The 25,906-nt window shown below is 36.8% G+C and overlaps 1 protein-coding gene across 2 annotated transcripts in view; it reads left to right on the top strand.

The window, feature by feature from the left end:
* The window catches only part of LOC306857693 (sorting nexin-29-like), a 148,262-nt gene that overhangs the window by 111,330 nt on the left and 11,026 nt on the right, over nt 1-25,906 (top strand). For both annotated transcript variants that reach the window (XR_013783131.1, XM_079397752.1), the window contains one exon: nt 7,792-7,932. Coding sequence is in view for 1 of the 2 variants with exons in the window: in XM_079397752.1 (XP_079253878.1) it covers nt 7,792-7,932 (141 nt within the window). In the remaining variant the exon portion in view is untranslated. The remainder of the gene's footprint in view (nt 1-7,791; nt 7,933-25,906) is intronic.

The following is a 25,906-nucleotide window of genomic DNA, read 5'->3' as shown; positions in this document are numbered from 1 at the left end:
GGATTACGAGTCCGACTCTCTAACCATTAGGCCACGACTTCCCCATATTTTCTTCCCCCATTTTCATATTGAATTTCATTAGTCCCTCACAGTCATGATTTATGCGCGGATGTTCACGGAAAAGTGCGGAAAAGTGCGCAAGACAAGACAGTTACAATATCATGATTATGGTTAAATAAGAAAAAAAGACATATAACCAAATTAGGCTACGTTTATTTTCATATTAAATATCTCAACACACCATTAGATATGACATTAAGCGCAACTTGTGTAGATTTATGTAGTAAAGTTCCTTTGGTGTATATTTGTATACTTTTACCGTCTATCAATCTGAACATGGGTTAATTTTGTCGCTAAACGTTTGTCTCACTAAGGTTAAATTATGCTAAGTCTTTCTTTGGCCTTCGCTCTGGACGTGATCTGTTGATTCTGCTAAACTTTCATTAAAACTGAAACTAAAACGGAAACTAAACTATATAAAAACTAACTAAAAATGTTCACAAAATAAAAACTAAACTAAAACTAACTTCTACTTAGCGCTTGCTCCATTTCTGCAAATCAATTTTTGTAAATTAATGACTTGATGCACATACGGCCTTCATCAACAGCCGATTGCGCCACCTGCTGGTGAGCGGCTGACATCAGCTGGAGATCATGCATCGGTGCTCTACTGCTATTCCTGCGGGTCCCGGATGTGCAACACGGAATTTTAACCACTGAATTTGTGGCAGCGAATTTGGAAAGTGAAATAAAATGACCGAAATTTGCCTGTCGAATATTATATATCGTATTTTTAAACAGATTGAATATTTTGGAAGTGAATTCTGTAAGGTGAATATGAATTATTGAATTTTTAATTATGAAAATGTGTGTGAAATATTTTGAATTGAAATATTCACATCTTAAATAAACAACTATGTTAAATTTCAGGACCTAAAAATGCAAGCCCTTGAAATACAAGGCATTAAAATGCAACCACTGTTAATTGCAATGCATCTTTTTTTTTCGATTTGTGGAATTCAGCATGCTTTATGTTTCAAAAACTATTGTCATTATTCTGCTTACATAGTTTTTAAATAGATGCAAAGGAATCACAGAGTGGTTCCATGCGACGTGCCGTATATTCCAAGAGTTTGGGGGAATATCTGATAGGGTTTGGTGTAAAACAAACCAAAATTGAACATATTATTTAACAAATATTCTGACTTGCGCCATTGGTCTCTGTGCACAACTACACGTTCGTGAGACTTATTAGGCAGCGGTTTATTCTGACTCGCCCAGGAAAAGCACACAAGTTGTGAGAAATCAAGATAAAAACATGTCAAGAAACAATGCGTTGAAATTCCCCCAAAAATATCTGTGTGTGTTCTTCACTGAGTTGAATATCTTCAGATCAACTCCGGTTGTCGTGACAGTCTAAATTACAGTTGACAGATGAATGCAATAACTTGTTGCGAACAATTATATTTACCTCCGAGAGTAAAGTAGATGGATTTTATCTCATGTTGTGTTTTTATTAATCTTGATTTTTCACAACTTGTGTGCTTTTCCTGGGTCCTGAGTCATAGTAAACTGCTGCGCTAATAGAGTCTCATGAACAGTGCACAGAGACCACCGGCCAAAGTCAATAAATTTGTTAAATGTCAAATTTCTGTTTGTTTTTCACCAAACCCTATTGAATACCCCCCGAACACTTGGAATTTGCGGTATGTGTCCACTTTGATATTTTTGCATCCTTTTTGCTGATATACTGCCATTATATGGACAAGTACATGCTAGGCAAGGCAAGTTTATTTATATAGCACATTTCATACACAGTGGTAATTCAAAGTGCTTTACATGAAAGGAAAGGAAGTTTTGATATTGGTCTAGAGTTGCTCAACATGGTGTTATCAAGATTGCGCTTTTTCAGAAGGGGCTTAACAACTGCAGTTTTAAGGGAGCTTGTAAAAGTCCCAGAATGAAGTGAGGCATTCACCGCTTCTAAGAGATCAGCTTCTAAACAGTTAAGCACACTTTTCAAAAAAGATGTGGGAAGTGAGTCAAGATAGCAGGTTGACGATTTAAGATGCTGTACTATTTCTTCCAAAATTTTGCTATCAATTGCTTCAAAAACAGACATAGTCACTTCTTTTTGAAATTGCAGTCGAATCTGTGACCTCTGCATAACTTGAGGATGTGCCAATCTCTTTTCTGATATTATTGATCTTCTCGGAAAAGAAGGAAGCAAACTCATTGCATTTGCTGTCGGAGAGCATTTCACTGGGAATCTGACTTGGGGGGTTTGTCAGTCTCTCAACAGTCGCCAAAAGAGTGCGAGTGTTGTTTAAGTTACTGTTTATAAGGTTTGAGAAGAAGGTCTGTCTAGCTGTGGCTAGTTCCACATTGAAAGTATGAAGGCTGTCTTTATAGATGCTATAGTGAATTTCGAGTTTCGTCTTCCACCACATCCACTCAGCTTTTCTGCATTGTCTTTTCATGCCCTGAACTGCTGTTGATTTTCTCCAAAATGATTTTTGTCTGCCAGTCTTGCTGACCTTTATCGGAGCAATATCATCAATAACATTCTTAACTTTTGAGTTAAATGAATCCAGGAGAAGATCAACAGAGTCTGCAGAAATGCTTGGTGTTAAAGATATTGCCTTCATAAATAGCGCACTAGTGTTCTCGTTAATGCATCTCTTTCTGACAGAAGAAAATACAGAAGTGATCAGACAGTGCTACATCCTTAATTACAATGGATGAAATGTTTAGACCTCTACTGATGAGTAAATCTAGAGTGTGATTTAACATTAAAAAAATAATAATTTTGCAGTCTGAAAAAGAAAGAAAGGCATTAGAACAACACGAGGGTGAATAAATGATGACTTAATTTTCATTTTTGGGTGAACTATCCCTTTTTGGGGCAGTAATTATGTATAATTTACTGCTATTTCTATAGTAAATACATGCAAGGTGCTGTATAATGGACGCATTAAAGTGCTACCACTTTTTTTTTACTGAACTGTTGTGTAAGTGTGAGATCACACTCACAGTCTTGCAGTTGTACTGAATATCTGTTGCTGTAGTCGAAAACCTTAGTGAGCCTCCCAACATTCCTTGTTGTCCCACCCTGAAGATGACCCTGCCTGTGGGCAATTCACAGCCGCTCTAATATTAAATACAACAGCGCATTTGCTCCTATGATACTGCATCTCTATCAGTTAGATGTGGGTAGAGGCCAGTTAGAGGAGCATCATGAATTGCAAGTTTGAAGCTTGTTGATGGAAAATGGGTGAAATGAACCCTGCGGGTGGTTTGTGCACTTCCATTTTTGCTCAAAATATCCCTTAGTGGGTAAATTAGAATAATGCACATAATTCTAGGATCGACTAAAAGACAAATCTCTCCGGGGAGCCCTCAGCAGGAAGAAACCTCGGCACTCCGGCAGCCAGTGATTTGTGCACTGACAGCTGTAGTTAAGCTCAATGGCTCAGTAGAGAGGATGTGTGGAGTCTCTGTAGGTAGAAAGAGGGAGCGTGAGATGAGGAGGAGGTCTCCTTATATGATTCCACCCGAAATAGAAGGGGTCAAACCACAGCTTTTACCACAGCTGGTAACCTCCAATTAGACATGCTGCCAAACCGACATTAATTCCCTGCATTTCGTCTTCAGACAAGATCGCATGCTTGCCCGACGTATATGGTATGAGGTATCTGAGCTGGAACAAAGACGACTGTTTATGTGTGTGTGTGTGTGTGTGTGTGTGTGTGTAAGTGGTAAATCGCCACAAAATGCTTTTTCTCAGCATCTTGTCATCTCTCCATAAGGAACACATCTTCTCTCAATATGGATATAATGAGATATTGTAAATGCTTTTATAGCTGGGCTAAATATTAGCATCCTCCCCCAGGCTGACATTTGCTTTTAGTATGAATCATACACTGGCTGCTCTTTTCTTTCATTGTTTCTCAAAAAAGATAAATGACTTTTCCATTATACTGTCCATAGTGGAGGTAATAGACATCTGAAAAGGTACACAAGTCTAATACACATTACAGTAATGCACAAATAAATAGTCCCACTGACACTCGTAAATTATGACTTATTCTCAGTGTTAGATTAATTAGAGCAGATTAATGTATTTGTTTTCAATTTCCCCATACTTCCCATTTGCTTGATATTGCCTTTTGACTGGGACTTACAGTACAGTTTGTGGCTAACTAAACCACATAGCAACACCTTGTAAATCAATGTGCAAACACCAATCACAACACTTTAGCTGTGTGCTAAAACCACACTGCATAGCAGCCGCTCAGATCACCCTATAATCACATAACAATGTGCTACAACCACTCAGAACACCTTAGAAACTGTCTAGAAATGCCCTGCGGAACGTCACGATGGAATTCAAATCTAGGTTGTACTGTTTAATGGTTAATAACTAGTGAGAGTGAACTGCGGGTGAAATTTGATTAAAACATTTTCGACACTTGTTCCTTTTTTTTTGAGAATGTTGTTTTGTTTGATTGGGCTAATTCCAGAATTCCTTGGCATGTTGCCATATGCTTTCGTTTTAATTGAGGTTAGTTTTATTTTTGTCAAGAAAGAGTTTTAAGTGAGAGCTGGATTTCCTCAAACACTTTTTCAGGATATTAATTTGTGATTATCGAGGGGGAAGTGATTGCTCTTTAGAGGATGATTTGTTGCCATAAATATGTATGCTAATGAGACCGCCTCTATGGGATTATGATAGCTTTAATACACCGTCAGTTTGTCAGTTTGATTTCCTTTATTTAAGGCCATAAAACCTCTCTTGTGTGTGTGTGTGTGTGTTTGTGTGTATGTTCATCATTCTGTGTGTCTTAATATGATTGTAGCAGCTTCTTTAAAATATCCCTCTGATTAATATGTTTAGAGAATTTCAAGGTTTAATCATAAATAAGATTTGCATAAAGCAGTTGCTATCGAGCTAATTTGTAAAGAGAATTAAATGAAACTTTATAAAGCATCAACATCCTATATTCATGAACGCACCAAACCAGACTGAACTCAAACGGAGCACAGGCTATTAAAGATAATGCCTATGAGTGAAACTGAAATGGCCTGCTGCTTGTGACTAAGCCTTATTTGTTATTCTGCTCACTCTCATCTCCACCACCCATGTCCTTCTAATGTTATTTTTACAGTCATTCCGCTTTTTACATGTCTGTTCTCCCAGTGCACTATGGGAAAGTGTGGGTACTCTTTTGTTATTGTTCTAGATCATGGATCACAAGAGATGTTTGGTTATGTGTGGTCTTGGCATGACCCAAATGCAAACAGTTAAAAATACATAACGCGAGACAAATGAAATCTCATTTGTAGCTCATATGAAAAGGTTTATTAATTAACATCATGACATGCAAAGACCCGCCCCCTTCGTTACTGTTCGTAATGAGTGTTCGTAACACTCTCATGTTCTTGCGCAGTGAAAAAAACATTGCGGAGCAAAGAGAAAACTGACAACTTGCCGACAGACAAGACAGAGCAGGTTACTTTTGGTATGAAACAAAGTCTCAGCTTTCAAATTTGGTCATTTTTTAAGAAACAACTAATACCGTTTTGTGGCTCTGTAATGTGTCATGACAGATTAGTGTAGTGCAGTGGTCGGCAACAGGTGGCCCGCGGGCCACTCAGCAATAATATCTGGCCCGTGCCCGTAGCCAGATAATTTTGATAGCGGCTGGTTCTGAAATAGATCTGTCATGACAGCAACAGTTTCTCACAATCAGTGTATGTGAGTGTAGTGGAGCGGTGTGATTTTGAATGGAGCGAGGAGCGGATTTTTAAAAAGTCGGAGTGTCTGGGTTTTTACTCGCTCCAAGAGCGCTCCATCACGAGTACAATTCATGCCAACGACCTGTAATATAACTGCATATTTAGCAAGAATTCACATGTTAAACATATTTAGCTAGCTAGATAGAAAAGGATCACTCAAGGCGGCACGTGAACCAATCATTTTCTCATATTTACTTAAAACACGAAATAAACATGAATGAACATCAGAAATTATCTCGTTTCAACTGCAGAAAGATGTTAATACACCATTTTTCTAGTTCTGGTCCACCTGACGTTAATCTACTCTCTTGTCTGGTTTGTTTGACGGGCAAAAATCACTGTAATATCATGAATCACTGCGTTATGATTGGTCAGATCACCTGTCAATCAAACGCCTTGTGAAGGGTCAATTGTGATAAGACAATGTGGTGTTTTAGAAGTCACTTGCTTTTATATATACAGTATGTATATATATATATATATATATATATACACTACCATTTAAAAGATTCTTTTTAAAACAAATTCATAGTTTTATTCAGCAAGGACACATTAAATCGTAACAGTAACAGTGAAGGCATTTATAATGTTTAAATGATTTCAAATAAATTTTGTTCTTTTGAACTTTCTATTAATCAAAGCAGCACAACTGTTTTCAACATTGAGAAAAGTAAGAAATGTTTCTTGAGTACCAAATTAGCATTACTGAATGATCATGTGTCGTGGAAGTCGTGGCCTAATGGTTAGAGAGTCGGACTTGTAATCCGAAGGTTGCGGGTTCGAGTCTCCGGCCGGCAGGGATTGTAGGTGGGGGGAGTGAATGTCCAGCGCTCTCTCCACCCTCAATACCACGACTGAGGTGCCCTTGAGCAAGGCACCGAACCCCCAACTGCTCCCCGGGCGCTGCAGCATAAAATGGCTGCCCACTGCTCCGGGTGTATGTTCACGGTGTGTGTGTGTTCACTGCTGTGTGTGTGCACGTTGGATGGGTTAAATGCAGAGCACGAATTCCGAGTATGGGTCACCATACTTGGCTGAATGTCACTTCACTTAATGTGACATTGAAGACTGTAGTAATAGATGCTGAAAAATCAGCTTTGATATCATAGGAATAAATTACATTTTAAAATATATTTAAATAGAAAACAGTTATTTTAAATTGCAGTAATATTTCATGATATTACTGTTTTTTAAATGTATTTTTTACTGTATCTTATTTCAAATAAATGCAGCCTCAGTGAGCATAAGAGACTTAAAAATGACTAAATGTAAAAATACTAAATGACTAAATGTAAAAATATTAAATACAAAAATTACCATCCCCAATGACATTGTATTTCACTCTTATTATGGTTACTGTCTGCAGGCTGTTGCATGAACAGGACAATTTAAGAGTTACATTGTGGAAATTTGCAATAGGAATGCTGAACTTTTTAAGGCCATTTGAGTTATTTTGGTGTCTGATTTGCATGCATGATTTTTTCCGGTAGTGATTTCGCTGATGCTGTGACACCATTAGTCTGTGAACAGCCTGAATTTGACACTGTCAGTGAGGCCTTGCAGGTGCAAACGTGCTGTCAGAGTCTAACCTCTTATGAGATCCTGTTACTAAAGCCAGACGTACACACTCTCTGCTCTGCATCCCCAGCGGACTCACTGCTGTCTGTTCAAGAGACTTGAGCATGCCGCTTTGCTGTGATCAGAGGTCTTGCTTGGGTAATTCGAGCCTGGCTCCTCTGTCCTGCTCTAAAGGAGAAAGTGAGTTGGGAAAATAGCATCCCTCTCCTCCTAGCTCCCTCCTCTTCTTTGTGTTGTTGTCCCTGCAATGCACTTCTAGATACACAGTCCCTTGTGTCTATCTGGCTATGGCACCATGGGAGACCTGATTTATAACAGATGCAAATAATAATGAGACTAACAAGAGCCAAATGACAAATCAGATACTCATCACCGTAATCCGTGACATTTTATACTTTTTTTTTTTTTTTTCAGGTCTACATTAGAATCCTGGACAATGAGTGGAATGTGTATCGGCGCTACGCTGAGTTCAGGACACTGCACAATTACCTGCGGCCACAATTCCCACAAGTCGACAAGTTCAATTTCCCACCTAAAAAAGCCATTGGCAATAAGGTATGTACTGCAGATTTTCCCTATAATGGCAGGTTCTCTTTTTTCCTTGTCCTTGTATTGCTTGACTCACCTGAAAATACAGGATTAGTATGCAGATTATCTTTATCATATATTTTATTTACTTATTTACTTACTTACATCCACAGGGCTGTGCATGTTTCGGAGTTAAATTTAGAGTACCTGAATTTTAGTTGAATTTGAATTGAGGTGAAAAAAAGAGAAAAAATGTGCAGTTGAAAATTAATCAGTGGAGTTAAAAAAGATTGGATTCACACTTGTGAATACATTTCTTAAATTCAGAATTTGGCACAACCCTATACTGCAAAGAAAACTGCATCCAAAGCAGCATGATAAGGTGCATCCACAAACTTTTAATCTGACATGAATGTGTTTTCAGAGGATTCACATTTGTGGGAAATAATATATCATAAAAGTCAAACAGGCGTGCACATCCCAACCACCCAGATCGGGCTCAGGTGCAGGACAACTGAGAAACTTGAACAAAGAAAAAGGAGAGAAGTCCGCACACTGAAAATAGCTGCTCCAAATGAATTTATTAACAGCAACGTTTCGACCCTCAGGTCTTCATCAGGCTCATAAATAATATATCATACACTCGAAAGTTGATTGTTGATTCTGTGCACAGCCGGCAAAAAACATTGGCAATGGCAAAGTTTTAGGCCGTAACATTTAAACTTTTTAAATGACAGTAATCCAAAAATATGAGAAGAAAACATGTCAGCAGAGCACAAAAAGGCAAAATAAAGAGAATGCTACTGAAAAAAGAACCAGAGCCCTCCCAAAGAACTCTTTCCATCAGAGCCACCATCACCACCTGCTACTAACCAGCATGCATGACATCACTAGCCCCTGTTTCAGCCCTCGCAATTTTTGTGAAGTATTTCACAGAGGTAGTTTTGCAATAAAAAGAGTCCAAAGTGATGTTTTGAAACTTGCAGAAGAATTTTAGAAGTTGCAATGCTATAATCTACTGTTTTCAGCTGCTTCTTCAGCACTTCCTGGACAAAGCATTCTCTGTTCTCTGACTGAACCACACAACAAGACCAGATCACACTGTACCAGGGTCAGAAATCAACTTTTTCATTAAGGGGCAATATTTGCCCCTGGAATTGATTTCCAGGAGCTTTTTTAAGTTCGTAAGGGAAATTACCGTATTAAATGTGCCTTTTTAGACAAATATTCAACCAATTATTTCAGTCAATCAGAATACTACAGAATACAGATCAATAAACCATCATTACACGGCAAAGGTGGAACAGAAGCTGCATCTGACATGGCATTTATGATTAGCGGTCGACCGATGTTGTTGTTTTTTGACAGCTGATGCCGATATCTTGGAAAGCAGGGGGCCGATAGCCGCTATAAAGCCAATATAATTTTTTATTTATTTTTTATTAATATTTAAGAAATTTGAAATCACTTGACAATGGATTCAAAAATAAATGTGTAAAATAAACATACTTATAGTTTAGATGGCAAAGTATTTTTTTTTACAAATAAATATTTAATAAAAATATAATTAAAAAGGAAGGAAACACTGTAATCAACAGGGCACTCAGTATTCTGGGAAGCACACTTGCACACTTCACAAGATCTCACAGCTGGATTCGATTAAGTTCGCTATGTTTGTGAAATTAAATGTTCATTAGTAATTCAAACATTTGTTTAAATGATAGAAATGCGTAGGCTATTTGCTGACGGCAAACGAGAAAGTATTATAATGTTTGCCTTTCTATTACTAATAATATAAAAGCAATCGTTATAATACTTTTTGTATATATTATAATTCCTTTGTTTAACTGTTCCATCTGATTATTAGACAGACTTCTATCCGTATTAGACAGGAATGTTAACGATAACAGCGAACAAGAGGGAGAATGTGAGCACTGTGTATGTGCTGAGGCGCTGCCATTCTCAGCGCCGTCAAAATAAAGTCCTGCTTCGAACACATCAGCCAAACAGAAAAGCGTATCAGCCGATGCCGATATTTGAAAAATGCCAAATATCGGCCGATATATCGGCCTTGGCAATATATTGGCTGACCACTATTTAGGATTAATGCTGTTCAAAGTCGGCAGACATGTATTTACACAACAGTGGCATGATGTAAATGAGTATATTAATAAAAAAGACATTACAAGGTAGAGCTGCAACAAAATTGTTATTGTTATTGTTGATATTTCTTTTAATATTGTAATATTTATTATTAATGTTGATTAATAGTAGACAAAACATGGAGTGGCACATCACAATCTTGCTACACAAACACATAATGAAATAATTTTTTTTACATATTTTTTCACATTGGTTGTTGTTTAAAACAGAATGGTTATTCAAATTATATTGCAAAGAACATTACCCATCACTGCAAAACATGCTATCATAATCACTGAAGCTGTCTACCCTACAAAAGGAGTGGTTATAATACTCAGCGGTGCGAAAAACGTGTAAAAAGAAATCTGATGCAACAACAAGATCTAAATGTAGTGTAAATGCAATTGACTCGTCATTCATTTTCACCTTTCCCTTTTACCACTTTAATTGTGCGGGGCATTTTTTGTCCTTTTTTCTTGAATCTGGGGAGCAGTTTAGTTCATTTTAGTGGCATGTTTTTGACCCTGTGCTGTATCGATATTTAGAGTTTTGCTGGCCAACTTCAATTCTATCACCATTGATTTTGCCACTTTGGAGGTGTGGACACATTTCCTAGCTTTTCATCTACAAGGCTGCAGTGAGTATAAGGGCAAGATTGCTATGTCATGTGGTCCTGCCCTTTGCACCAGTGCCCATCAGCATCATCAGCAGGGCAGCACTGTATGCGCTAACGAGGATAGTCCACTCTGACAGCACTCTGATTCCCCACCTGTCTTTTCATTTTCCTCTTTTTTTCCCCCTCTGTTCACCCAGGGGCAGGTAATTGGCTTGTGGCACCGCTTCCTCCCGCTGACTGTGATTATTGAGAGTGTGCCAGGCAGAGCCACTGGCCCCTGCGTGGCCCTTCAAAGGTAGACTTTTTAGAGCGTGAAAGACAGACCTGATTTACTGGGACCCAGACAGGCACTGCTAGCCTGCGTCCCACCTCAAGGACGGCCAATCAAAAGAGTCAATCAACCCCAGGGCTGGCGTGAAGACAGCACACTTTGTACTTGCTCTGAGCACATTAGTTTTGCACTACCAGCAGTCAGTTGTTGGTCTGGACTTCAAAAACAAGTTATTTTTAACCCAGCGCCACATTTTGCCATCTTTCTCTTAACATACCACCTAGGAGTAGAAAACAGCTGAGCAATTGTCAATTAGGAGATGTGTCTGCATCTGTCCTCAAGTAACTCGTTCTGCTCAGTGATAAGTTCCTGACCTCTCAGGGAAGCGGGTTTCCTTTATGTGCTGTGTAGAAGCTGCGCTCATACACGGGGCAGAAGGATCCTCTCTGTTCTCTTTTCTTTCAGAGCCGAGAGCTGCTAACTGCCTTCTGCTGAAGTTTTAGTTGAAACTTTGACATGCAAATGCAACTGGAGTGTGGAAACCCTCAGGGCTCAGTTAGAACAAGAAAGCAGGAAGAAAAGGGTGCGTCGCGAGCAGGCTTTTAAAGTTGCAAGTGTGGAGGGTTTTGATGGCGACAGGGCTTTTGTTGGTAATCATTGGCCCGTTGAGATTAGCTGTCATGTTACTGTTAATTCTGTTATTGTTTTGTTGGAGCTCGGTGGCGGTTGGTTAAAAAGGGGCGCCGTTATTTTTCCTTGCGACATGCGCCATTGCACACGTATGCATGTATGATATCTGATCTTCCGCAGTCCTGAGCTTTAAGCCGAATCTTTGAGGTACTCTAAAAGGGCCCATAGAATGATTCTTTGTGGATCCACTTGTGTGGATAAATCAAAGGTTAACAGGGTACTTCAGATTTATTGAGTGGCTCCTTTTTAAAAATAGAAAGCCTGCACCTTTCCACAAATTAGGAATTCATTCCCTTGTTTTAGTTGAAAGCAAAGCGTGGTCATACTAATTTGTTCCCTCGTTTTGATTTAGTTTAAACGAGGGGACAAATTAGTACAATGTGGCCATGATTTACAAAACGAAAGAATTAATGAATTATTCATTTGTGGTCACAATAACTATATTTTTGTCTACATGCCATGTGTGGCTCTCCGTACAAATATGATGAAATAAGTGGATGGATGTTTAGACAATTTCATAGTAGTCTTATTTCATAATCTTATTTTTATATATATATATTTTTTTTCATATTAATATGAATATATATTTTTTCATATAGTGATTTAATTTTTATACATTAGTGAAATTAATAATTTTATTCAGCAATGATGCATCATATATAAAGAATAAAGATTCCACACATATTGAGCACCAAAGCATCAAATCAGCATATCTGAATGATTTCTAAAGGATTATGTGAGACTAGATAAAAATTGCTAAAAATTCGGCTTTGCCAAAACATGAATAAATTATACTTAAAAATATATTCAACTAGAAAACTGTTATTTTAAATTGTAATAATATTTTCCACAGTATTCCTGTTTTTGCTGTTTTTTGAATGGCAGTGTATATAGTATTAATATTAAGATAACTATATTCCGTTTTCAATATATAAAAACCTTCTCTCTCTTAGTAAACCATGTTGCCTGATGTCTCTTGATGGTAAGAGTCCATCCTTGTAATCATGCTTGAACTGAAAGCTAACTTTGAACTGTATAACATGGTTGTGTTCTCTTCAGGCCTTAATCTCTGCCACTAGTTACACTGAGAAGAGTAATGATGAGAAAATGTAAATAATGGCTCGTTTGAGGAAACTTAAACCCCTTTGAACATGTGTGCTCCTCATCAACTGCACTTGCTGGATGAAATGAAGGACTGGCCTTGTCTAATCTGCATCTTTGAGTCTCTCATTGCTAGTCTCATCATTTATCTTGAGACAGCAGCTTGTGTAATTACCCATCCAGACCTTTCAAGAGCCTCGCTCAAACCAGTGCAACATTAGGCCTACTCTTGTGTCTCCTCTGACATGATCTTGAATTTTCTTTCAACTGTCGCTTTGTTTTCCACCTCTGAGTGAATCAAATAGATTTGATACTTTGGTGATTGCACAAAAATTCCAATCATGCAATGTTAAAGAATCTTGATTATTACACATTTTTGGCCCTTTTCATTATCCACCAGGCATAAAAGTCTGACACCTTAGGAAAAAGTAATAGCACAAAAATATAAATGTAAAAGTTTCCTTGTAGCTTCCATACACTACCATACAGTGTGTATAATATCCTTCTATCTCTAAGACTTCAACTTTCCTTCTGTGATTGTCGTGAAGCTCTCTGTATTTTGGAATGGAATATGAATTTGGTGTCTTGTTGTGTCCATGACTCCATCTGCTTGGGCCATGTCAGGCCCCTTGCTGCTCAACCATACTGACAGCTCCTAAACAGCTGATTTGTCAGAGGCTTGCCGGGCAAACACGCTAAACGCTCCCCAGCCTACCTGTCAAATGTGCCCTGAATTCCAAGCAGAGCCATGCTGAACCCAGCCAACCACAGGAAGAATGATGACATCAAAGAGAGGTGACTGTCAGCACTCCAGTCAAACTGTCACCTCATAAGCTCCTCAGTTCTGTTTTGATTTTTTATGACTGAGGTTTTTTAAAAATCTTTTATCAGGATCACATTTACAGGCTCTATTTTGCGTTTTTTGTTTGTTTTGTTCACGCTTCAGAACTTTAAAGGGGAGTAAATCTTAAGGGAGATGACTTAGACAATAATTGAGAGATCATATAAAGTAGCCAGTGTTATCCTCTTAACATCTCTCGGGATGAGTAGTTGGATGCACATTGAGACAGGTAGAGTTTCTTGAATAGTTTTAGGTCAAACTCTCTAGGATGGTCCAGTGGATCAGGACTGGACAGGTGTGGGGAGGGGGGAGGGGGGAGGGGGAGGGGGGGGGGATGTACGGAGCCCCTAATAAGACATTTGCAAAGATTTGAAATACACAGACTTTTGCATGAGCACGAGAAACTATTGCACATGCAATACATGCGCACACGTTACAATGTCAGATTTATGCAAACTATAACCTATTTCCTTTGTCAGTCACTGCAGTTTTACTGTGAAGAAAATAAGAGTATGGATGTACATGACTTAAAGGGATAGTTCACCCAAAAATGAAAATGATGTGTATCTGCTTACCCCAAGGGCATCCAAGATGTAGGTGACTTTGTTTCTTCAGTAGAACACAAATTAAGATTTTTAACTCAGACATTTGCAGTCTGTCAGTCATATAATGTCAATCAATGGGACTCATGGGTTTGAGAGAAAAAAAAACATACACAGACAAAACCAAATTAAACCCTGCGGCTCGTGACGATACATTGAGGTCTAAAGACACGAAACGATCAGTCTATGTAAGAAACTGAACAGTATTTATAAAATTTTTGACCTCTAATCTGCCATTGACCATTGACACTCCTAATTTAGATTGTAGATCAGGGGTGGTGATGGCGCAGTGGATAAGACACATGCCTTTGGTGTGAGAGACCCGGGTTCGAATCCACTGTGAGACACCAATGTGTCCCTGAGCAAGACACTTAACCCCTAGTTGCTCCAGAGGCGTGCGACCTCTGACATATATAGCAATTGTAAGTCGCTTTGGATAAAAGCGTCAGCTAAATGAATAAATGTAAATGTAAATGTAAATGTAAATGTAGATAGAGTGTCAATAGTCCATTTGAGAGATAGGTGGTGGTATTGCACTTAAGTCTGCTATCTGCCTTAAAAAAGAAGAAGAAGACACGTCACGCGCCGGCTGTTGCGAACGCTCTCAGGACAGTTGGACATTGTGGTGCATCAGAGGTAAAAAAAACGATATAAAAACTGTTAATTTTCTTGAACACAGAGTGTTTCGTGTCTTTAGACCTCAATGTATTGTCACGAGCCGCAGGGTTTAATTTGGTTTTGTCTGTGTATGTTTTTTTCTTTCTCAAAGCCGTGCGTTCCATTGACTGCCATTATATGACTGACAGACTGCAACGGTATGAGTTAAAAATCTTCATTTGTGTTCAACTGAAGAAAAAAAGTCACCTACATCTTGGATGCCCTTGGGGTAAGCAGATAAGCATGACATTTTCATTTTTGGGTGAACTATCCCTTTAATATGGACCTATTTGTCCAAAAATGGGCTTTTATACCTATATATGTCCCCTTTACACATCCTCTATGATGTCAGAGAAAGCTCACCATTAAATGGGCTGAATGGCGCAATACGACAGTGTGCACTGAGCTTTTAAGTTTGGATTTCATTAGAGCAGTTTGTGGAGTATGAAGCTGAATCCAGCTTCTTATTCGTGAAGCACCTTTATGTAACGAGGTGCTCGCAATAAGCACTGTTAGAACTGAATGAAGAAACTCAGCATTTCTCCGCAATCTGCAAAGATGCATTAAATTCGACAAAGTGGTTTAAGAAAAGATGTTTTGATCTTGTGAAGTAAGAATATTTTAACACATTTAATCCAAAATTTGAGCACTTTTTTATTGTAACAATCTTCTAGACCTCAAGATGCATTTTAAATGTCAGAATCAGAAATAGCTTTATTGCCAAGTGTGTTTACACACATACAAGGAATTCGTCTTGGTAAGAGGAGCTTCCAGTGGAGAAAATGCAGACCTAGTGCAGACATACATAAAACATTAAGGTAATAGAATGAAATATAAAACTAATAATAAAGAGAACAGACAATACATTTTAAGTTATAGCTATATGGTAATAAAAACATTGAGAATAGAAAGAAAAATGAATGTGCTATTTTACAGATGAAAAGTTATGTACAGTCCTGAGATGTTAATATTAATAATTCTATATTATTATCCTATTATATCTTATTATAATATCCTATAAATATGAATAATTTGGTCACTATTAGCCCATTAAATATAATATTGTAAAATTATTATTAATAATTTTACACTTGTTTGTAAATTAAGTAATTTAATAATAATAATAATATCAATGTATATATTTTTTCATTTTTGATCAAATTTTTCAACATTATTGAATTAATATATTAGAAATACAATAATTTAAACTTTGTCTATGCCCCTCACTACAGAGTTTTAGTATTCTTGTATCTATCTGTGCATTTGTGTTTGGTTCAAGGTCACGCTGTTCCACTCATTTGAGTGTTCGTCCAAGTGACTGTGTTGTTTTGTGTGTGTCTTGCGTGGTAGCTTTATTTCATCCACTCATAGGTTGAGGGGCTGATGGAGGGATTTGGTGTGTCTGTCTGGGGATTGGCTGTTTAGAGGGTTTCAATACAGCGATAATGTGCACATCCTCCCTAGCCACCATCCTCACTGTCCCTGTTCTCTGCTGATAGCCTCACAGCAAAACAGGACAATGCCAGTGTGTAATACCTGTTAGCTTTACCCACATATGCATACTGATAAGTGTATCAATGTATCACTTTTACCTGGGTGTTTTATAGTAAAGGCATATATTGACCTTTTTTAGCATAATATACTTCCTTGTCACACGGTAAACCCAGGTTTGTGTATTAAGAACACAGCACTAGAGACTGTTTAATTGAACCATTTATTTATTCTGCTGTTATGACTCATTGCCATTTAAAAACTCCTTGTCAGAAAGTGGCGGATGTGCACAACAATAGTAGTTATTAAGCTGATGTTTTAATCTAAAGGTACAGTTATTACAGTACACTTATCACAAGGACAGTATCCCTTAAGTACTTTGCTCAAGGGCACAATGGCATTAGATCATTGATTGCTGCTCACAGAATTCAAATCTTTAACTTCGCTACTATGTTACCACTACACCATACCACATCAAACTAACAAGCAAGCGAATTGCAATTTATCAGTGCAGAAACTGACGAAAACATTTTTATATATGTACAGACAAAAGCATGAGAGAACTTTTAGTGCTAATGTACTGGCAGGCCAGGGTGCACAGACTTTATTTTCTAGTGGTGCGAGTGCGATTGAGTGAGCTGAACTGACTGAATGAATGAAAAAAAAGGGGACCGCATTTCACATGCACAATAATATTCCAAAGTGAATACAAAATTAGTTATATTCCTATTATGCGTCATGTCAGAGTCTCAGAATCTACAGTACAGTATTTTTATGGTACAGTGAAATACTTTTGTTTTCTTTGAGGATCCATCAAAAGTGACAGTAATGACATTGTTACAAAAATTCTGTTCTTTGAAACTTTCTGATCTTCAAAGATTGCATCATGGTTTCAATAAAAATATTAAGCAGCACAACTGTTTTCATCATTTATATCTTTTTGTCATACTTAATATGCAACAAATCAGAATATTAGTATGATTTCTGAAGAATCATGTGACACTGAGAATGGAGTACTATTTAAAAGGATAATAAAATTCCTCAATATTACTGGTTTTGTTGTATTTTTACATATAGATGCAGCCTTGTTGCACTTTTCAGTTTATTCTATTGTTGTGGATATGAATATAAATGATTTGTTTGATTAAATTATTCAAATGTGGAGTAATAAGTGGCCAGAGAAATGTAGAAGAGAATAATAGTGTGGAAAGAGTGCATGTCTTAGTTTATTCATAATACAATGTTTTCCATGGATGCAGGAATATAAAATAGCTATACACAAGTGAACATGTAAACCTCTATTCAGTTTAAAGGTTTAATGAGAATATGGATTTTAATCTGAAAATGTGTATGTAAATGTTGTCAAAGAATGAATCTAACATTGGTTACCATATCTAGAATAACCTTTATCTAGATTATCTATGCACTCACATTTTGCTCATATTGTTCATCACATCTCCAGGGGGAACAATTACAGACTTTTGACCATCCCTGTGACCCACATTTACCATGATTAAAATGAGCAAATGTTCATGTTATTTCACGCTTTGCTGCATACAGTGTGTTCTTCACTGCAGCTGGGTTGCACAGATGTAGAGAGAGATGATACTGTACCACATAGCCACAGGCCAGAATGAGAGCAGAGATTCAGAGGAACTTTGAGGGAATGCGTAGATGTTGCACAGCCCGCGTCCCAATATACATTCTTCCCAGGATTTAAGAACTATTCAGCTAAAAAGCCTAAATGGGCTTTTGTCTTATAATTATATCATATGATATAGTTTAGAAATAACATGCATAAGCAAGAGTGTAATTTCGCAAATATTTGCACGATTGAAAATGTGATGTTCGGTGGTGATTCTAGGCAGGGGATTATTTAAAGTAAATTTGCTTGTCAAGTTCGTTTTTTTTTTTTTTTAAAGTAAATTTGATGGCAACACATTTTTAACATTTGACACTTTTCTGCATCTATAAACTTGACACATACTATATAACAGAAAAGATATTAATAATTTAAAGAAAAACACAATTCAGTACGTTATCATGAATGTTCATTACAGTTGTGGTAAAAAAATGTTTTTACATCCCTGCAGAATCTGCAAAAAAAAAAGTGTATGTATATATATATATATATATATATTATCATTATCTATGTAATGTTGAATGAAGATATTTCTTTCTAAAAACATTTTTGTAATGTCTCTTCATTGCTTTTCTCATCTAACACAATAATGACTTTAATGATCTTTTGGGGGGTCATTTCTTAGCCAAAACTTGTGGCTTAGAAAATTTGTGATTAATTCATTAATCAGCCCATCGTGTAAATAAGATTAAAAATTGTAATCGCTTGATAGCCCTAATATTATATTATATTCAAGTAAATACATTATAATTGAATTATTTTCAGATAACTATGTTAATATTACACGCACACACACATATACAGAAAAAAATACTGCATTTTTGTTTGAAACAACGTGGGTGAACTACTCGTTTGATCATTTGGCTTTTTCTAGCACAAGATTTTGAGTGGAGGTTGAAACTTTCTCTTCTGACCCACCTTCTGCTGTGTGCTGAATTATTCACTGACTCTCGGCAGGTTCTCGTACATTTACTGTCCCATTTGTTCTCATCAGTGGACTTTCCCAACACCTGGTTTGAGACATTAGTATCCATATTTTCTTGAGTGCAAGAGTCTGGAAGGTTCTTTATGGTTCATAACACATGGTCATTATGGTACTGGCTACCTGCATCATACATTATTGATTTCCCACCATTTGGCTTAAACAAAAGGTTGAAGGAGGCGCAGAAATAGAAGACAGTCTGTTGTCTCTTCGGGCTTCTTGGGCGCAGCTTTAATTGAACTCCACATTATCTTTGCATTAAAGATGACAGCCCCAGGAGGATCTGCCCTGTTCTCATTAATGCAGTGTTTGTCATTTCTGCTTTCACTAGTCAAAGTGAATAAATTATGACTCCTGGATTTTGTATGCATATGCAACATGCCTGATGTGTGTGTTTTTTCTTGCACCGAACATGTGCAGAGAACACACAGGAAACACGTGATCTCTCAAGACTTGCTTGGTTCTTATGACAACTTTCTTAATAAAAAACTGTCAGTGTGTAATGCTGCAATTGTGAATCGCTTAATACTTTCAGACCATGTCCTAAACAAGTCAACAAACAATCAAAAAATAAACCAGCTGTGAAGAGTTCAATGTTCAATGCGGTTAGACAAATTGTTGTTTCATAACGTATAAAAGGATTGTGCATGATTTGGAATTGCTTTGAAAATGTCTCCTGAATTCCAGTTCAATTCCTAAATTTGAATTGAATTTGGGGCGAGGTAGCAAACAAAATGCAGAATTGAAATTTGAATGTGAATGTAAGAAAGCTTCAAGGGCACATGCCATTTTAAACAAAAAAAATAAAGTTTGTAAAGAAAAAATTTGATTATTGGCTTTGCAAAGCCTTGTTTGAAGGCTTTGGAAAATAAGTTAAAAAAGTTTAAAAACAGAGAGAATAATAAAAAGATGGTGATCAGCATGATTGTCTCTGTGATCAGTCTACATAATAATTCCCTTAACTATCCAACAGAAAAGAGGCAACTTGGGCATCACTATACAGGATTTTCTCCATCATCAGATCTTCTCATCTTCTGTATCCTGTACTGAGCTGAATCGATTCTGTTCATAAACAACAAATGTTTACACTTGTTTTTATTTCTTCAGACCTTTTTCAGCCATAAAAGTACTGATTATTCAGTTGTCTCCTCAGATAAAGCACAATAATAAGCGTGTTTCACTGTCTAATTTTCCCTTTAATAAATTCTCCTTTGTGTTCCACGGTGAGAGAACATTGTTAAATTGGTGTAAATTACAATTCATTCAATTACAATTCATCTTCTTGTAGGGTGTCAAGGCATCTTTATTTTTGTAGCACTTTATACAATAGAGATTATTTTAAAGCAACTTAACAGTATTAAACAGTAAAGTAACAATCAGTGATGCAAACTACAAAAATGAGGCAAATACATGTTCTGCTGTAAAGTAGCTCCAATAATACAATAGTGTCATTTTTCAGCTCCAGTCAGTTCAGTGTTGTTTCAGATCAGTTCAATAACTGTGTAAAGTTCAAACAAGTTTAATTCAGGGAATAGCAGTTCAATTGTAGACAGTAGTGTCATTATTTAATTCAAACTGTTCATTATTCAGTTCGATTCTATAACAGAGCTGATGTTGCAAAAATGGTCAGTTGTGAACAAATTTGAGCCATAAAGGAGCTCTACAGTAGACAATGCTGTCAGTATTCAGCTCAATTCAGTTCAAGTTTTATTCTAAAGTGCCAGTGCAGTATATTGCTGAATATTAAATGAATAATTAAAGGAATCCAAATTTCATCCGGTGGTTAGAAATGGAGAAAAAAACCTTGGGAGAAATCAGGCTGAGTCGAGGATCACTTCTCCTCTGGCCAATTCAGTTCATATTCTTTAATTCTTCATTTTTCACAACCCCGGTTTTGTAACATGGCTTTTGCAATGACTGCATCAAAAGTTTGATTCACAGGATTAATTTCTAAATCCTCTGCAAGTAATTTTGGATAAAACGGTAACACTTTATTTTAGGGTCTCTTAACTAGTTGCTTATTAGCATGCATATTAGCCATTTATTAGTACTAATTAAGCACATATTAATGCCTTATTCTACAAGACCTTATTCTACATCCCTAATCCTACCCAATACCTAAACTTAACAACTACCTTACTAACTATTAATAAGCAGCAAATTAGGAGTTTATTGAGGGGAAAGTCGTAGTTAATAGTGAATAAGTGTTCCCTATTCTAAAGTGTTACCGATAAAACCATCAGGCAAATGCATAATTGTAAATAACGTCTCACATTACAACTGATTAGTTACTGCAGATATGCCTAGATTGATTGATTAGCTCGGTGTGGTTTTCTACAGTAAATCCAATTTGTCAAACAGTTGCGGGCTGCACGGAGATAAACTAGAGTAAATATTTACCATCAGATTTTATTTGTAGGATGACTGAGGTTATTTCCCCATTCAAAAAGCAACATACAACCACTTTTACAGCAACCTTCAGTGGGACGGTCAGCGTGATAAATCACCTCTTTCAGTCATAACTGTTTCATTCTCAGGGAGAGTATGATGGCTTGTGCTGTGCTTCACTGTACAAGCTTGAATCACCCTCACACTTTGTCATTTTGACGACGTGTCTCCTTCATTCAAATCTGCACACGTGTCCATACATGCTGCCTGTGTGATCGGACAAAAGCGAACACACAAACAACCCTCTGTGCAGCACCGGCTGGCTAAAGCCATCTCCTGGTCCAGACAATAGCCTGTGAAGATGGAGAAGCACTGCAGCAAGTCTTTATTGGCTATAATGGCAGCGTCTGGCAGTGATTTTCTGTCTCACTGCCTGTCGCTGTCAGAAACAGACAAACAGCAGAACTGTGCTTTGAGGAATTTGGATAGGAGCCTGTCGTTTAACGAAAGAAACAAAACTGGCCCAAAGACAAGCGAAATGACAGAGAAAATAATTTGCAGAGAAACACTCTGGTTCTCTTAAGAGATCGCAAAGTGCTTTGTTGGTTTTGTCACGAGTTGTTTGTGTGAATTGCAGGCAGGTTTTTGTGTTAACAGATTGTCTGAAGGTCCTACTCAAGCTGCACGCATAAACAGCTTAAAACATCAGTTTTTAGATGCACTTGCCATAATGCTGTGTGTGCGTGTGCTTGGCTTGTTTATCAAGGTGTTTGGAATTTAATGGTCCCTCAGTGAAAAGGTGTTTTAGTATCTTGTTATCCTGATAGAATCCAATTAGTAGCATAATACATCCTCAAACTAGGAAAGTGTTAGAAATAAGCCGTTTACTAAGAATACCAAAGGCTTTGGGTTTCTTTTCCTTGCCATATCACTATTTCTATCATATCATATTTGAGCCAGTTTATGCTGTTAGATGTAGTTTTCTGCAATAATTAATCGATGCTCTTCTCAAAAGTTTTGGGTCAGTTTTTTTTTTTTTTAAGAAATTAATTTTTTAAATGAAAAAAATGACAGTTAAGATATTTAAAATGTTACAAAAGATGTTGAAAATGCAGTAATTTTATATTCATTAAATAATCTTCAAAATGGATCATGTTTTTTTTGTTTTTTATATATATATATATTAAGTAGCAAATCTGTTGTTTTCCTGTTTTTTTTTTTTAAATATTGATAATAATAAGAAATGTTTCTTGAGCACCAAAATCAGCATATTAACCCATAAGAACCCGGACCAATTCCTCTTTATCGGAAAATTATGGGGCATATAAAACAAACCAAATGGAGCACTTATAACATGTTTCTGCAGTTGTTTTTGAAATACAACCCCTCCTTGTGAAAGATCTGTAATGTTACATATATGACACATTGGGCGTTTATGATACATTTTTCATGTTACATATATGTTACATTGGGTGTTTTTTCTGTTTATTTGCTTTTCCACAACATATATTAAAATTATTAATTTTCTGGGAAGATAAAACAAAAATCTTTTTCAGAAGTAATACAGTTTTTGTATTTCATTTGCTTTGCCACAACTTATTTCAAAACCACATAACTGTGACCATTAAGTTTTACAACAACTTTTTTGTAACATATCAAAATTCTACCTTTTCACTTATATGGTTTAACCAGAAATTATTATTATTAGTTTTTTCACAACTCAAAAATGTGCGAACTGAATAAAAATAAATAACTACCTCACACTGGAGGTCAACATGTTAAACGTGCACGTAGATTTGTTAAAATATGCTTTGAAATGAGCAGCAGAAAATATATAACACTAAAATAACTGAATCAGCTAAATTAATTGAGCAGCTCATTACCATTTTTCTTAAAGGGATAGTTCACCCAAAAATTAAATTTTGATGTTCATCTGCATACCGCAAGGGCATCCAAGATGTACATTAGGTGACTTTGTTTCTTCAGTAGAACACAAATGAAGATTTTTATCTTAAACCGTTGCAGTCTGTCAGTCATATAATTGCAGTCAATGGGACTCACGGTTTTGAGAGAAAAAAAAACATACACAGACAAAACCAAATTAAACCCTGCGGCTCCTGACGATATCCGTGCAGCGGATCAGAGGTAAAAAATATATAAATACTGTTCAGTTTCTTACATAGACTGATCGTTTCGTGTCTTTAGACCTCAATGTATCGTCACGAGCCGCAGGGTTTAATTTGGTTTTGTCTGTATATGTTTTTTTTTTTGTCTCAAAGCCGTGAGACCCATTGACTGCCATTATATGACTGACAGACTGCAATGGTTTGAGTTAAAAATCGTTGTTTGTGTTCTACTGAAGAAACAAAGTCACCTAGATCTTGGATGTCCTTGGGGTAAGCAGATAAACATCAAATTTTCATTTTTGGGTGAACTATCCCTTTAATGTGACAAATACGTCACATCAAAATTCCACTTACTTTTATAAGGTTAATAGCCCGATGTGACGTGTCACCACAATATCTTTGTAACTTGTTTTATATCAATTTGTTCAAGAAATGTATTAAAATCAGGTTAGGATTAATCTAGGATATGTTATTAAAATATTAGAATTGTTGCATTGTTTGAAACATACCTTTAGTAACAAAAACAAGTGTTTAAAAAGTTGTTGATACTGCAACATGTGCTAACCAGACAGGACACCATTTTGGAAATGTTGCTATGGCAACGAAAGTGCACACATTGTCACATGACTGAACCTGGGTGTTCATTATATGTCACTTAGGGACTTCTTGAATTGAAAGTGAGGGATAATGCTTTAAAAAGACCTTTCCAGATAATCACCAGTGTTTGTGACACCTGCGTCACCGTGGGTTCTTATGAAAATGATTTCTAAAGGATCATGTGACTTTGAAGACTGGATTAATGACTGATGAATATTCACCTTTGTCATGGCAGAAATAAATTACACTTTTAAAACATTAAAAAAACATAAATTGTAGGGGAGGCAGGGTACATGTATTCGTACCGAACCATCATGGTACGGGCATCTCGGTTTGGTGCATGAGGCCACAGTGACTGTGTGCTGATTCTGAACGCGTCTCTCATTAAACTGACAAAGGAATATACTTTAAAGGCTTGTGCACTCAACTGTTTGCGAAATAAAGCGTTGTGCTCGTGTATCCTACCTCTCTCATTCGGCACAAATCCAAATATTTAAACTATCCCTTTAATTTTTCTTAAAGGGATAGTTCACCCAAAAATTAAATTTTGATGTTCATCTGCATACCGCAAGGGCATCCAAGATGTACATTAGGTGACTTTGTTTCTTCAGTAGAACACAAATGAAGATTTTTAGCTTAAACCGTTGCAGTCTGTCAGCCATATAATTGCAGTCAATGGGACTCACGGTTTTGAGAGAAAAAAAAACATACACAGACAAAACCAAATTAAACCCTGCGGCTCCTGACGATATCCGTGCAGCGGATCAGAGGTAAAAAATATATAAATACTGTTCAGTTTCTTACATAGACTGATCGTTTCGTGTCTTTAGACCTCAATGTATCGTCACGAGCCGCAGGGTTTAATTTGGTTTTGTCTGTGTATGTTTTTTTTTTTTTTGTCTCAAAGCCGTGAGACCCATTGACTGCCATTATATGACTGACAGACTGCAATGGTTTGAGTTAAAAATCGTTGTTTGTGTTCTACTGAAGAAACAAAGTCACCTAGATCTTGGATAGAAATAAATAAATTACACTTTTAAAACATTAAAAAAACATAAATTGTAGGGGAGGCAGGGTACATGTATTCGTACCGAACCATCATGGTACGGGCATCTCGGTTTGGTGCATGAGGCCACAGTGACTGTGTGCTGATTCTGAACGCGTCTCTCATTAAACTGACAAAGGAATATACTTTAAAGGCTTGTGCACTCAACTGTTTGCGAAATAAAGCGTTGTGCTCGTGTATCCTACCTCTCTCATTCGGCACAAATCCAAATATTCCATAATTTTTCCATATTTGCGATGTAATGTATCTGAATGCTAAACTATTATGTATGTAAATTATAGGCTTTGTACTTCAGTCACGTTCCGGGCGTGCTGATGTTTGTATTTTATCTTGATACCAACTTTAGCAATGCTGGAACTGATGTGTGTGTGTGTGTGTGTGTGTGTGTGTGTGTGTGTGTGTGTGTGTGTGTGTGTGTGATGCAATCACTTCAACTGTTTCCTTATACCAGCAGAATCAACTTTAAACACTTATCGTCTTAATAATGCATCATTGTATAAAGGTCTGCTTTTATTTGTGTACACTCACAATTAAAACAAAACTATTTGAGTTTCCTTTCTGTGAACAAATTAAGCCTGTCACAAAAATGAACTGAAACTCTGAGGCTATGTTACGCGTCGCACTGTTTTTTCCCTTTGTTTATCTGTTAACTAAATCAAATATATTTCAAGAATCTATTCCTTGTATGTAAATATGTACTGCAGATTATATATATAATGTAATATAAAATTACTACTGTGCTATTCTCTGTTTAAAATAAATGAAAAGATACCGAGCATAGTAGATTTG

Source organism: Barbus barbus, assembly GCF_936440315.1.
Source record: "Barbus barbus genome assembly, chromosome: 38".
NCBI classification, from domain to species: Eukaryota; Metazoa; Chordata; class Actinopteri; order Cypriniformes; family Cyprinidae; genus Barbus; species Barbus barbus.
The sequence above is the reverse complement of the archived record's forward strand: the minus strand, read 5'-3'. Positions and strand labels throughout refer to the sequence as shown.